The following is a 14,182-nucleotide window of genomic DNA, read 5'->3' as shown; positions in this document are numbered from 1 at the left end:
CTGCATAGAGTATGGCATTTTGAAACTGTACAAAGCTTTAGATTGTTAGTACTTACATATTCTTGCATGTGGGAAAGGGTGGTGGTCTTCGTTGGCTGATGTGACTTAATATTGCTACAAAATATGTCACTCTTTTACTTTCTAGAAATTCTGAAAATTATTGTAGAAATGTTTTTACCTCATATGAACCACCTGACATTGGAACAGACTTGCTTTTCACAAGTGCTGCCAAAGGTATAGTATAATTATTATCGTAATCAGTTCACATTATAAAGGCTGTTAAAATCTGGTCTCAATTTTAGACCATTTAATCTTAATTGTGGCTCTTCTTAATGTATCACATATTTGAAATACAAATATAATAGTTAAAAATAGATCTCATGTGAGAATATGATTGTGTTAGTGATCATTAAGTGATTTTATATTTTCAGGGAGTGTGGATCCTTTACTAATTGTATTTACATTATTTGTAGCTAATTTTAAATACTCTTGTATTTTAAAGCTATTTGTTGAAAATTTGAGATAAATGATGATGTTACTTAAATTTCTTTTTGTTATCTTCTCTGTAGAGTTTATTAGTAATTGCTAAATTTCATTGTTTGGAAAATGAAGCCAAAATTTGTTAAAGAGGTCTTAGAATAAAAAAGGCTGGGGAAGGTGTTCCCGTTGTGACTCGGTGGGTTAACAACACAACATAGTGTCCATGAGGATATGGGTTCCGTCCTTGGCCTCACTCAGTGGGTTAAGGATCTGGCATTGCGCAGGCTGTGGTGTAGGTCCTAGCTGCAGCTCGGATTGGCTGTGGCATTGGCCAGCAGCTGCAACTCCGATTTGACCCCTAGCCTGGGAATTTCCATATGCTGCAGGTGTGGCCATAAAAGAAAAATAAAACAAGACAGAAAGGCTGGAATATTGGTAAAGTGAAATAACTAGAGGGAAAACATCAAATTCACCAACCACATTTTTACCTTTTAGATGTTATGTGGTATACCTTTTCTTTGAAAAGCACAGTCATACCTTTTTTTTTTAATTGTCGGGGTTAAAGGTACTTTGGTGCCAAAATTAAACATTTTGTATGATAACTTATTTCTTATTGGAATGGATTTCTTAGTTTAGATTTGAAGCAAATAATCATCAGAACTCCTTTTACTCATATTCACTGGATTATTGTCTATCTAAAAAGTTTCTTAATATTTGTTTTTAACTGCCAAAATAAGGTCCAGCTAGTATATGGATGAAGCAGACGTTTAACTTGTTTAGAGTATTAAGGTCTTAGGGTAGCTAACTTCATAAACAAAAACACTTCATTCTGCGGTCACATACTGTACTGCACCCCAGGAGTGGTATTTCGAGTTGCTCAAAAGGGGAACTAATTAGATACAAGTGAATAGGTAATTCACAAGTTCATTACCGTTACCAGGAAATAACCTTCTGAATGTCTATGTGAATGTTGATTGGTTAAGACTGTCATCTTTTACTTATTTAAGTGTAGGAGTATGGCTTTTGTTCTATCATCAAAAAATGAACTTCAAGTGATTTTTTTAATGGATTTCATTAAATAGATTCAAATCATAGAAATGGAAAACAATTTTTGTTGGAGTCTTTTCTTTAAGAGATTCTCTTGTAAAATTCTATGCTACATATATATTTTTTATTAACTTTATTAGGTACTATGTATATATTTTTTATTAACTTTATTAGGTGTCACACTAGAGTATCTTGTGGTTGTTAATGCAAAATCAAATCATCTAATTTTTTTTCTTTAAAGATATGTTTTCCCTTTTCTGGTGACTCTTGTTACTATATATGACCTGCTTATTTTCACAGACTGTAAAATTATTTGATGACATGATGTTTGAGTTAACCAGTCAAGCCAGAGGACTATCGAGCCAAAATTTAGAAATCCAGACCACTCTAAGAAATATTTTACAGGTATGTCAAATATATTGAGGGGGGTGTGGAAGAGAGCTTAATATGAGAATTTTATACTGATATTAATTAGCTATATATCTTTATATAATGGCCCAATGCTGGAATTAAATTTACAGAATTAAAGACATTGCAAAACCATAAATTCTGAGGTTTTTTTTGTTTGTTTGTTTTGTTTTGTTTTTTTAGGACTGCACCTGTGGCATATGGAGGTTCCCAGGCTAGGGGTCGAATCGGAGCTGTAGCTGCTGACCTACACTACAGCCACAGCAACCCACTGAATGAGGCCAGGGATTGAACCTGCCTCCACAGGTTACTAGTCAGATTAATTTCCCATGAGCCATGACAGGAACTCCTAAATTCTGAATTTTTATACAATTTCGTGCAAGTAAACATCTAAACTTGCATTAGGAGAAAGAGGACAAGTCATCAAGACAGCATGCCCTGCATGTAATTTCAAAGTGTGTGTGTAGAACACCTGCTATATGCTTTGATGTGTGGGTTAGGATTCCAACTTCCTTTTTTAAAAAAAAAAAAAAAAACAAACCAAATGGCTAGCTACAGACTAATATTTGTAGTTTTGTTAGGCTAAAGTTATGTGTAAGGAGCAACAGAGGGTCTGTTTTATTCACTGCTCTATCTCTAGCACCCAGCATGTTGTTTGACACCTTTTAGGTACACAGAAATATATTCTGAGTAAAACTTCTTTTCCTTATTTCTAGACGATGGTACAGCTATTAGGAACTCTTACAGGATGTGTTCAACATGTCTGTACCACGCAGGAATCCATCATTCTAGAAAATATTCATAGTCTCCCCTCCTCAATCCTACATGTAATCAAAAGTACATTTGTACATTGTAAGGTGAGTAGTAGATCTAAGTACATTTTAAATGGCCTAGAATCCATGGGCAAGGGGCTAAGTTTGTAGTGTTTATAGTGTTTGTAAGTTTACATTTTAGCCTGTATTATTGCAGTAGACATAGAACAGAGAACATGTGTGTAAATACTTGTTTCACAATAAGTAGTAAGGAAGTCATAAAAATGGGACTCTTGCAGTTTTTCTTATTGTCTTCTGTTTCCTTTTGATAAGAAGTGATAGGGATTTGTGTTGAGTCACAAGTATCCTGAAGTAGTCCTCTCATGGCATTGGTGGCTCAGATGAATTCCTTAATGATTATGCACCTATAAGGCTCAATTTGGGGAGACAAGAAAGGGACCCTTATTTAGTTTTGAGGCAGCTTTAAAGTACAAAAACTGGCCTAGGATATGTGGGTCATGGGCAGTTTTGATAGCACTATTTGTTGGGTAAATGAAAATTGCTAGCTAGTTAATGCTTCTCTTTGGTGATAGGGTACTAAAATGTCATGCACCAGACCTAATGTTATTTATCTGCCTTTAAGTTTTATATTTGTAAGGTTTTGGAAGTCAGAAATTGTGTCTGATACATGCTTGTATCTCTTGAAATGCCGGAGGCCAGCTCTGGCGGCCAGGGAGTGTACACTTTTTCCCAATCAGAGAGGGACACGGCGTTGGCAAATGTACATACAGAGACAGCCTCTTTGTCCCTTCTTTCAGGGCGCTGGAGTGCTCCAATTTTATTGGCATAAGTGGTTGATTATATAGACAGTTCTTCACTACAAATTATATCATAGTGTTAAAAGTACATTGGTTAACTATTAGGCTTTGTTTTTTGATCACATGGTACAGTAGCAATATATCACATTTTAAAATCTTCAACTTAACTAAATTTAATGAATACAATTCAAGGACAAACAGGTGTAGCATATCATGTGGGAAAGAGGAGACCCAGCACAAACCATCTCATGGCCAGCCAATTCCCACAAGCTGAAGAAGTTACAAACACAAAAAATCCTGTCTTCAGACTAGTGTCTATCTTAAAGCATCCTTGGCAGGGAAACAGTATGAGAAAATACAAATCAACTTAGCTAGCTACCGATAAAAGTTTTTAAACTCAAGGACAAAACTCACAGCTGGGTTTCTTTGATCAAGAATAATATATGTCTAACTTCTATTATCCTCATTAAAATCCTAACTCTAAAGTTTACTGTAACTAGTTAGTAGATAAACACTATGTATTAATTAAGTTGGATATGAATAGGGAAAAGTCCTTCAGGATGAAATTTTTATTATTGTTGTAACTTTGTTAAATCACAAATCACCACAGGAAAATAAGAATGGAAAATAATACGTAAATAATCAGAAAAGACTGAGGAAAACCTGAATAACAAATAAAACAGCAGGAAAGACTAGGTCACCCGAGAAACAATCTATGTTCTCCGGCCCAAACATGGAAATTGTTTTCCCAGGAAAGCCCCAATTCTTAACCATAAACATCAAAATGAGAGCCGTATAACCTGAGGCCTGCCCTCGGCTTGTACCATAGAGGCAGGCTTTCATCCTGACCAGAATCCCACCTTCGGCATGCACCATTCAGGCAGGCTTTTATCCTGTCCAGAGACCCACCTTCGGCATGTACCGTTCAGGTGAGCGCCCTTCCTTGGTTAGGAACCTGCCTTCAAGTTTTTCTGCCATCAAGCAAGGTCCTTTTTTTGAATCCTTGCATCCCCTTGGCTCCCCACATTGAAATATACTGTACATAATTAAATTTATGAGTTCTGATAGAATGAGTTAAAATAAATTTGGCTCTTGAGCTTTTTATGATTTGCTTTTTCTTTTATTTTTATTTATTTGTGATCAGAATAGTGAATCTGTCTATTCTGGGCGTTTACACCTAGTCTCAGACCTTCTGCAGGCGCTTTTCAAAGAGGCCTATTCCCTTCAAAAGCAGCTAATGGAACTGCTGGATATGGTTTGCATGGACCCTTTGATAGATGAGAATGATGATATTTTGGATATGGTAGTAGGTGAGTGAAGAAATCTTATTAATTAGTATATGGTATATATTGACTATAAACTGAACATCAGTTAAATTATTGAACCCAAGATTGTTTCTAATGATTCATGATCTTATGTGTTAAAAAATGCAAATCCTACCCAGTAAACTTTTAATCTCTTAAATTTTGTATTTTGTAAAGTTGATATTTGATGCAATAACGTAGATTTTTATATATTTAGTCAATGTTCGCAGTAGGTTGATTTCTCTACAATTATTATTTCAAAGAAAGTTATGCAACTTTATATCCTCTAATGTCCAAATTCTGAGGCAGTAGCTTTCAGAGTTTCTAACCATAACTCATAGTAAGAAATGAAGTTTGTATTCCTTCCCAGAACACACAAAATCACCTATATGTGTGTGTTTGTGAATGTGTATGTATATACCACATTCAATTATTGTGCATGAAATAATGCCCATTTTACATGTATTGTACTCTATTATAGTCTATTCCTTTTTCTTTTTTCTTTTATTTTTTGCTTTTTAGGGCCGCAGGTTCAGCATATGAAAGTTCCCAGGCTAGGGGTTGAATCGGAGCTACAGCTGCCAGCCTACACTACAGCCACAGCCATAGCAGCATGGGATCTGAGCCACGTCTGTGACAACTCATGGCAATGCTGGATCCCTGGCCCACTGAATGAGGCCAGAGATCAGACCCACATCCTCATGGATACTAGTCGGGTTCATTTCTCTTGCACCACAATGGAAAGTCCTTAGTTTATTTCATTTTTAAAGAGTTGCTGATTGCTGTTTCATTAATTTCATCACTCATTGATGGATCATAAACCAGAGTTTGGGCAAAGATTGCATTCATAGCTTTAGCATAGAGATGGTAAGTTGGTTTTGTGAGGTATTATCAGGTATCCATTGCTCTCTAACAAACCACCGCAAAATCTATGACATTAAAGTGGCCGCTATTTCATTTATTCACAATTCTGAGTTAGCACTGTAGTTAGGACTCAGCTGGGACAGCTTTCTCTGTTCCACACAGTGTAATTGGCTCTCTGGTGTGTTCGTGGCTTTGGAAGAGGGAGAAGTAAGGTACTGAGCCATCCAAGGGTAGGTAACATCATCCAGCAGGTTAGCCCAGGAGCAGCCATCTGCTAATGGCCTCAGGGTTCTAAGAGCAGCAAGAGAGGGTAGGCCCCATGATGAAAGCACTTATAAAGTCTCAGCTTACCTTATGTTTATTTTTGTCCTGTTGACCAAAGCTAAAGTTATGTGGCCAAACCCAGGGTCAGTGTGGAAGGGAACTGCCCTAGAGTGTGGACTCAGGGGATTTATTGTCCTTATTTTTAACAGATAATCTACCAGAGTAGATGCCTTAGTGAGTACTGGGCAAATTTGTTTTGATTCTTCCTTAAGTTTTCTTTCCTATATTTTGTCATTTTGGATTAGAATATCTGTAGAATATTTCAGTTATAGTAGGACACAACTTTTATTCCACTGAATATTAGTTTTATTTAGGTTATAAAGAGTAGTTATAAACCCTAAATCAAAAGTATGACACCTACTTTCGCTAATTATTTTAACACAGTATTTTTCAAGCTGTATTACCATTTTAACAAATGTTGAAATTGTTCAGTAAATATGTTTAAATATAGAAGAAACTCACCCTCATATGACATTTGAATGTCCTAAGAGTTCTGTTATCTTTCTTTGTAGTTATTCATTCATTGTTGGATATCTGCTCTGTTATTTCCAGTATGGACCATGCATTCCATGCCAATACTTGGAAATTTATAATTAAGTAAGTTTTTTGTTTTGTTTTTACTTTTTGTAATATATTTTCCAAATCCAAAACCTTAATTATTTATAAATTTTCTTTGATTGCATATAAAACATTTGGTATAGCGGTATGTTGTGTTTACTGACACTGCTGTCTTATAATCCAGATATTGTACATGTAGCTTCCAAACCAAATTGAACTTCCTTACCTTGCTGCTTCTAAGATTTAAGAAAAGTTCTAGGAGTTCCCATTGTGGCTCAGTGGTCAATGAACCTGACTAGTATCCATGAGGACGCAGGTTCAATTCCTGGCCTCAATCAGTGGGTTAAGGATCTGGCGTTGCCATAAGCTGTGGGGTAGGTCACAGTTGTGGCTCAGAACCCATGTTGCTGTGGCTGTGGTGTAGGCTGGCAGCTACAGCTCCGATTCAACCCCTAGTCTAGAAACCTCCATATGCTGTGTGTGCAGCCCTAAAAAGACCAAAAAAAAAAAAAAAAGTCTACCTAGTTAGCTAGTACTTCTGAAATAATGGGCCATGGGTCTAACCACTTGCCTTACTGCTACTGTTATTTAACTATCAAATGTCTTATTTCCAGGCTTAGATAATTAACAGTTATAACTAGAACTGAATATAATCTGTTACTGCTTTTGAGTTCAAGTTTAATTCCACTTATAAAGTAATTTTACCTGGACCATTATGAAGGATAACTAGGGAGAGTGCCCATAGCATTCATCAGATCCATAGGAGTGGGAGGAGATATGATTGAGATGTAAAACGGTTAAGAACCTCTATTTTATAAACATGCATAAAACATTAAAGGTCAGTATAATACTTTCAGGTCTTAGGTGCTTTTCTTGCACCACTGGGTCATTAAGTTGCCAGCAAGTAATAGTGTTCTGATTAAAAGTTTCAGCTCTGAGCCACCTTGCATATCTTGAATTCATTCTGAAATCACTCCTCCAAACCCTTGGGCAATTTGGTTAACTTCTCTGAACCTTAGTTTGCTCATCTGAAAATGGAAGTTATAACAACAGCACCTTTGTGCGGTTATAGTGAGAATTAATTGAGTTATTTGTGTGAATTGCAAGTCATATAGTGAGTGGCCAGTGAACTAGCCACATCACCATCATTGTTATCAAATATCTTCTACTCTTGCCCCCTTCCAGTTCATTTTTTTAACCAGCATTCAGATTGATCTTTCACAATGTGAATTAGATCACTGATTAAAATCCATCATCCCAGTTTACTAAGAGTGAAAACCTAATCTTCTCTGGCTCCTGCCTTCTTCAACAGCCTTGTCTCCAATGCTTCCCCCCTGCTCTTAGTCCTCAAATGTATAAAACCCTCCTGTCCTTGAGCCTTTTCACAGCTTTTCCCTCTGCCTAGATCCTTCTCCCCTATACTCCACACTTTGCTAACCCCTGCTTATCTTTCAGTTCTTAAAGTGTTATGTCTTCATGGAAGCCTTCATTGTATCCTCACTCTGCGAATAAGTTAGATTAGATCTCTCTACTATAGCACCTGGACTTGTTAGCTTAGCATTGATCACAGTTGTACTTAATTATTCAATGTTCTCTCTTGTGCTAGACCAGAAATTCCTTGCAGACAGGGTGGAAATTGTCTTTTCATTCACCTCTGTCTCCAGGTCTTAGCAGGGTGTCTGGCATATAGTAAGAGTTTAATTTTTTTTAATTTTATAAAGAGAAATTAAAAATTAGCAACTTAATTCAAACAAACGTGACCGCTTCATAGGTAAAGTTAGTACATCTTAATTATACCACGTCTAAATATATATGATGCGTTTTAATTTTTTACATGTACTTTCAAGTTGTATTTTTATGACTAAGTTACTTGATGGTGATTGTTTCCTTTTCTTTTTATTCATTTAGGCAGAGCCTTAAGCACCAATCTGTTATAAAGAGTCAGCTGAAACACAAAGATATAATTACTAGCTTGTGTGAAGACATTCTTTACTCCTTCCATTCTTGTTTACAGTTAGCTGAGCAGATGACCCAGTCAGATTCGCAGGTAAAATATGGTCTAACAACACTGTGAAACAGTAACTCTTTGCCTGTTACTAAATCTCTCGTCTGTGGATTAGTCTGCCTAAAACGGTTTTAGTTTGTTTGTTTTTATTTTCAATCTGTGAGTTTGTTTACAGCCCATAACTTTGCACCCACCTAAAACATTGCATTAGACTGGTATCTGCTCTCATTCCCTCTATGGTCTACCTGTCCCTCCCTTTTTATGTACTATTTGGTTCATCAAGGCATTCTCCTGAGAATCCTTTCATTTTTTTCTACCCTAGGACAGAAATCTAATTCCTTAGTCCTGTATTTATTATAGGATACAGCCACGGTCAACTTTTTCTTCATCAATCTGTTGCATCCTGTAGAGATAGAATACACAACTGTGTGTGTATGTGTGTATCTGTCAGTCTTCTAAACTTGATGTATAGTCTTACATTCACATAGATTTCAAAAAGTTATAATGGCATCCCTTTTATAAAACAGGTTGTATCCTAAAAATTTGTGATATGCTTATTGAGAATTATAATTTATTTTCCTGTAACAGTGTTGCACATAATGCCTTCTTAGCCTATCTCTTTAAAGTTTATTTAACTCACAATAGTCCTAAATTATAGGATTACTAGTACTCAGGACATCATAGTTACAGGTAATAATTTCACTGGGAAAATGAGTTAAATATTTCTCCATAAGATAACAATAACATCCCTTCCAGTTGTAGACTTGCGGACTAATACAGGGAATTCCTTTGTACCTCTGCTTTTCCTCTTCCCTGCCCAGCCACTGTGGAGGTTGACGTGTAAAGATTCACCCAATTCCTAAACACTGGTCACAACTTGTCGGTCAGACATGATCTGGAAGGACAGACCCTAGAGGAGGGTGGAAATTTTAAAAAAAGGTTTCTGAAGCTGGTAAGAGGACATGAGGAGTATTTAGATGGTAAAGATTTTTTACTTTTCCTTCTTTCTTCTCTTTTTCTCTTTATCCTCCCCTCCCATCCTTTCTTTCATTTTTCTTTGCCTTTGCTGTCCCCACTTCTTTCATGTACCCTTCCCGATTCCCTTCACCTTGCTGAAAGGAAAAGGAATACTCAACACGGCATAGTTGAGTATCCTGTGTCAATGGCAGGAAAGTTGTTCCCTTCTCCACCTTTATCCTATGTCTACATCCTCAACCCCAACCTGTTTTCCCAACTTCCATGATGCTTATCGTGACACCACAGACACCCGTCTCCACTCCCACCCTGCTAATACTTGGAGAGAAAGATGCGATGGGGAGATTCCTGGACAGGAGTGAGAGGGAAAGCCCAAGCAGCAGTATGGCCTATAGTGGAAGAGAAAAGAGAAGTCTTTTTTTTTTTTTTTTGCCCTTTAGGGCCACACCCATGGCACATGGAAGTTCCCAGGCTATGGGTTGAAATTGAAGCTGTAGCCACCAGCCTACACCACAACCACAGCAACACAAGACCTACTCCACAGGTCATGGCAATGCCAGATCCTTAACCTACTGAGTGAGGCCAAGGATCGAACCCGCATCCTCATGGATACTAGTTGGATTTGTTAACCACTGACCCATGATGGGAACTCCCAAAAGAGAAGTCTTGAGGATGCCTGACCAGGAAAGCTATATGTGCATGAAGTATAAAATGTTTAGCATATATAAATTGCTTGTATATGAAAATCAGAGAATTTAAATTGTAAACTTTATTAACTGTCCATGCAAATTTTCGTGTTTTTCCTTGTGATAATCTGGGACTGATAAATGTGACCAGCACTACTTACTGTCCGTCACCTGAAATGGAACAGAGATGGTCTGTATAGTTTCTCCATCCTTAACTGTAGATTTTGATCAGCAGCCCCCTCTGCTGTTCGCTATTGATATTTATTGAGGAAGCAAACTATTACAATGACATCTTCCAAGCAGTTTTTTCACCTCATTGTCAGAAATAACAAAATAAAACCACTAGGTTTCATAGGTAATATGCTATTTATGGAAGCATATAAAATGTTATCAGTTCCTCTGTTAGGTTCCTGAGGCTGCCATAACAAATTACCACAAATTAAAAATAGAAACTTATTCTCTCACAGTTCTAGTGGATAGTCTGAAATGTGTCAGCAGGACCATGTTCTCTTAAAGGCTGTAGGGAGAGTCTGCCCCATGTATTTCTCTTACTTTCTCTATCACTGGGATTCCTTTTACAGCCATATACCTTCAGTCACTGCACCCATCATTCTGTGGTGTTCTTTCTCTGTCTCTTCACATCATCTTTATAATGAGGACACCAGGCGTATTAGAATAGGTACATCCTGCTCTGTATAACCTCATCTTAACTAATCACATCTGCAATGACCCTGTTTCTAGATAAAGCCACATTGTGAGGTATCGGGGTTTATCTTTTTAGGGGACACAGTTTAATCCTTAACAGTCCCCAAAATTGATATTTATTCTCTTAAGTCTTAAGTATGGTTTCGGAAGGAGACTGTTAAACTTTTTGGCAAGTTTTTAGCTACTAGTAACTTAGTTTTTCCATAGAAATAGGGAAATTTATTTGTAAGGCTCTTAGATATAAACTTAATTTGTACTGTAATTCCTTCTCTTATTCATATAATGCTCATGGAAAGCTATTTTCAGAAAATTAACTTTTTTTTTTTTTTTTTTTTTTGCTTTTTAGGGCTGCACCTGTGGCATATGGAAATTCCCAGGATAGGAATCAAATTGGAGCTACAGCCGCTGGCATATACCACAGCCACAGCAACATAGGATCTGAGCCACATCTGTGACCTACACTACAGCTCTCGGTAATGCTGGATCCCCGACCCACTGAGTGAAGCCAAGGATCAAACCCCCATCCTCATGGATACTAGTCGGGTTTGTTTCCGCTGTGCAACAACAGGAACTCCTTAAACTTAATATTTTTTTAAAAAGACTTTTATTCGTTCCATTATAGTTGATTTACAGTGTTCTGTCAATTTCTACTGTATAGCAAAGTGACCCAGGCATACATACATACATAGTCTTTTTCTCACAGTATCCTCCATCATGTTCCATTACAAGTGACTGGATATAGTTCCTTGTGCTATACAGCAGGATCGCATTGCTTATCCACTCCAATTGCAATAGTCTGCATCTGTTAACCCCAAACTCCCAGTCCATCCCACTCCCTCCCCCTCCTTGGCAACCACAAGTCTCTTCTCCAAGTCCATGAGCTTCTTTTCTGTGGAAAGGTTCATTTGTGCTGTATATTGGATTACAGATATAAATGATATATGGTGTTTGTCTTTCTCTTTCTGACTTAACTTCACTTAGTATGAGAGTCTCTAGTTCCATCCATGTTGCTGCAAATGGCATTTTTTTCTTTTTTATAGGTGAGTAGTATTCTATTGTGTATATATACCATATCTTCTTAATCCATTCATCTCTTGATGGACATTTAGGTTGTTTCCATGTGTTGATATTGTGAATAGTGCTATAATGAATATATGAGTGCATATCTTTTTCAGTGAAAGTTTTGTCCGGATATATGCCCAGGAATGGCATTGCTGGGTCATGTGGTAGTTCTATACTTAGTTTTCTGAAGTACCTCCATACTGTTTTCCATAGTGGTTGTACCAAGTTACAGTCCCATCAACAGTGTAGGAGGGTTTCCTTTTCTCCACATCCTCTCCAGCCTTTGTTATTTGTTGACTTGTTAATGATGGCCACTCTGACAGGTGTGAGGTAGTACCTCATTTTAGTTTTGACTTGCATTTCTCTAATAATTGGTGTTCTTGAGCATTTTTTCATGTGCCTGTTGGCCATCTGTATATCTTTGGAGAAATGTCTATTCAGGTCTTCTGCCCATTTTTCACTTGGGTTGTTAGTTTTTTTGCTGTTGAGTTGTATAAGTTGTTTGTATATTTTAGAGATTAAAATCAGTTGCATCGTTTGAAACTATTTTCTCCCATTCCATAGGTTGTCTTTTTTTATGGTTTCCTTTGCTGTGCAAAAGCTTATGAGTTTGCTTAGGTCCCATTGGTTTATTTTTGCTTTTATTTCTGTTGCCTTGGGAGACCTAAACTTATTTTTATATCTATTACCTACACTTAGATTTATTGCCCACTACATTTATCAGTATTTTATCATTATTTTTCTTGTTTTATTTTTAAAAGAGAAGAATGAATTGTTTTTGGAACATTAAAAATTGTCTTCCTTGTTCATATCCTCACCTGTTTTGTTGGCATTGAGATGGAAAATTTCTGGTTTAAACACCTGAGAAAATCAAGATAGGACAGTATTTATGTGTTCTATACTTGCTTTGTGAAAAGCAGAGCTCTAGATTTTAATTAGTATACTATTTAGTAATGAAGTAAAACTAGAGTCTTCAGCCAAATCTTGTATAATTTTCTCTTAAATGAGAAAGAAAAAACTTTAGGTGAGCGTTAAGTTGTATGTCACCATTTATTCATTTAACAGGTATTTCCAGAGTGCTCATTCTGTGCCAGAAAATGTACTGGGAGTCAAGTTAGTTACATTTTCCTGCCCTCAACAATATAATCTAGGTCAGGAAACAAGCAAGTAAAAGAATAGTGTGATCTTTGGAGAATTGGGACTTGCCTCATGGGAGTAAACATAGGAATTCAGTCATGAAGTCAGGAAAGATTTCTTGTGATATGACATGTAAGCTGAATAAAATTTCTTATCGAGCGTATTATAAGGTCACTGTAGATTCATTTTTAATCTCTGTACTTTGAAACTGCCATAGCAGTATGTAAGAAAGTTCATGTTTGTAATTATCAAAGAAGTGAATTTTCATCTAATCTGTTTCTGCTGAGGAAAATTGACTATTTTGAAATATTTTTATTAAAGGTCAAATTAGAGTTTATTTTTTTGAAGTATCTTTATCATTTGGTGTGTGTTTGTGTTGCTTCTAACAATTCAGAGAATTACTTTTTCTTGGAAAATGTTTCGAGATCTTTGTAGAAAATATTGTCTCACAAGTCCTCTAACTTCATATTCTTTTCCTCTTATGCTATATTATTTCCTTTTTTTGGAACAGGATAATGCTGACTGCCGATTATTTCAGAAAACACTCAAATTGTGTCGTTTCTTTGCCAACTCACTTTTGCACTATACTAAGGTAAGGCTTTTTCTTTTTTGGTTTTTAATAGTTGCAGCCGAAGCATATGGAAGTTCCCAGGCCAGAGACTGAATCCAAGCCACATCTGTAACCTCTGCTGCTGGATCATTATAACCCAGTGCACTAGGCTGGGGATCAAATATGTACCTCTACCACAGCCCAAGCAGCTGCAGTTGGATTCTTAACCCATTGTGTCCCAGTGGGAACTCCTAAGCCTTGTTTTTGGTTTTGTTTTTTTTTTTTTTTTAATGATACACGAATGTGAAATCTACAGTACATAAGTTATCCTGTTTTTATTCTTGCTAAAAACAGCCTTTTGAAGTTATTTTGTCAAGAGTATATTTTGTAGGGGTTTTGGTTTAATTTCTTTTTTTTATAATTTTTATTTTTTCCATTACATGGTTTAATATTGTTAATTGTTAAATATTGAGCATCTGTTATATCATTTAAATTGCTACCATCATA

General features: G+C 36.5%; 1 protein-coding gene across 2 annotated transcripts in view; it reads left to right on the top strand.

The window, feature by feature from the left end:
* C4H1orf112 (chromosome 4 C1orf112 homolog) overlaps positions 1-14,182 on the top strand; it is a 41,184-nt gene that overhangs the window by 3,978 nt on the left and 23,024 nt on the right. Inside the window, exons 3-9 of one of the 2 annotated variants that reach the window (XM_001928004.6) lie at positions 146-234; positions 1,828-1,932; positions 2,652-2,792; positions 4,650-4,815; positions 6,510-6,594; positions 8,464-8,602; positions 13,637-13,717. In XM_001928004.6, the coding sequence (XP_001928039.4) occupies positions 146-234; positions 1,828-1,932; positions 2,652-2,792; positions 4,650-4,815; positions 6,510-6,594; positions 8,464-8,602; positions 13,637-13,717 (806 nt within the window). Of the gene's footprint in view, positions 1-145; positions 235-1,827; positions 1,933-2,651; positions 2,793-4,649; positions 4,816-6,509; positions 6,595-8,463; positions 8,603-13,636; positions 13,718-14,182 lie in introns of those variants that run through there. The other variant, XM_021089430.1, reaches the window with a different exon arrangement.

This window comes from Sus scrofa, chromosome 4 (assembly GCF_000003025.6).
Source record: "Sus scrofa isolate TJ Tabasco breed Duroc chromosome 4, Sscrofa11.1, whole genome shotgun sequence".
Lineage (NCBI taxonomy): Eukaryota > Metazoa > Chordata > Mammalia > Artiodactyla > Suidae > Sus > Sus scrofa.
The sequence above is the reverse complement of the archived record's forward strand: the minus strand, read 5'-3'. Positions and strand labels throughout refer to the sequence as shown.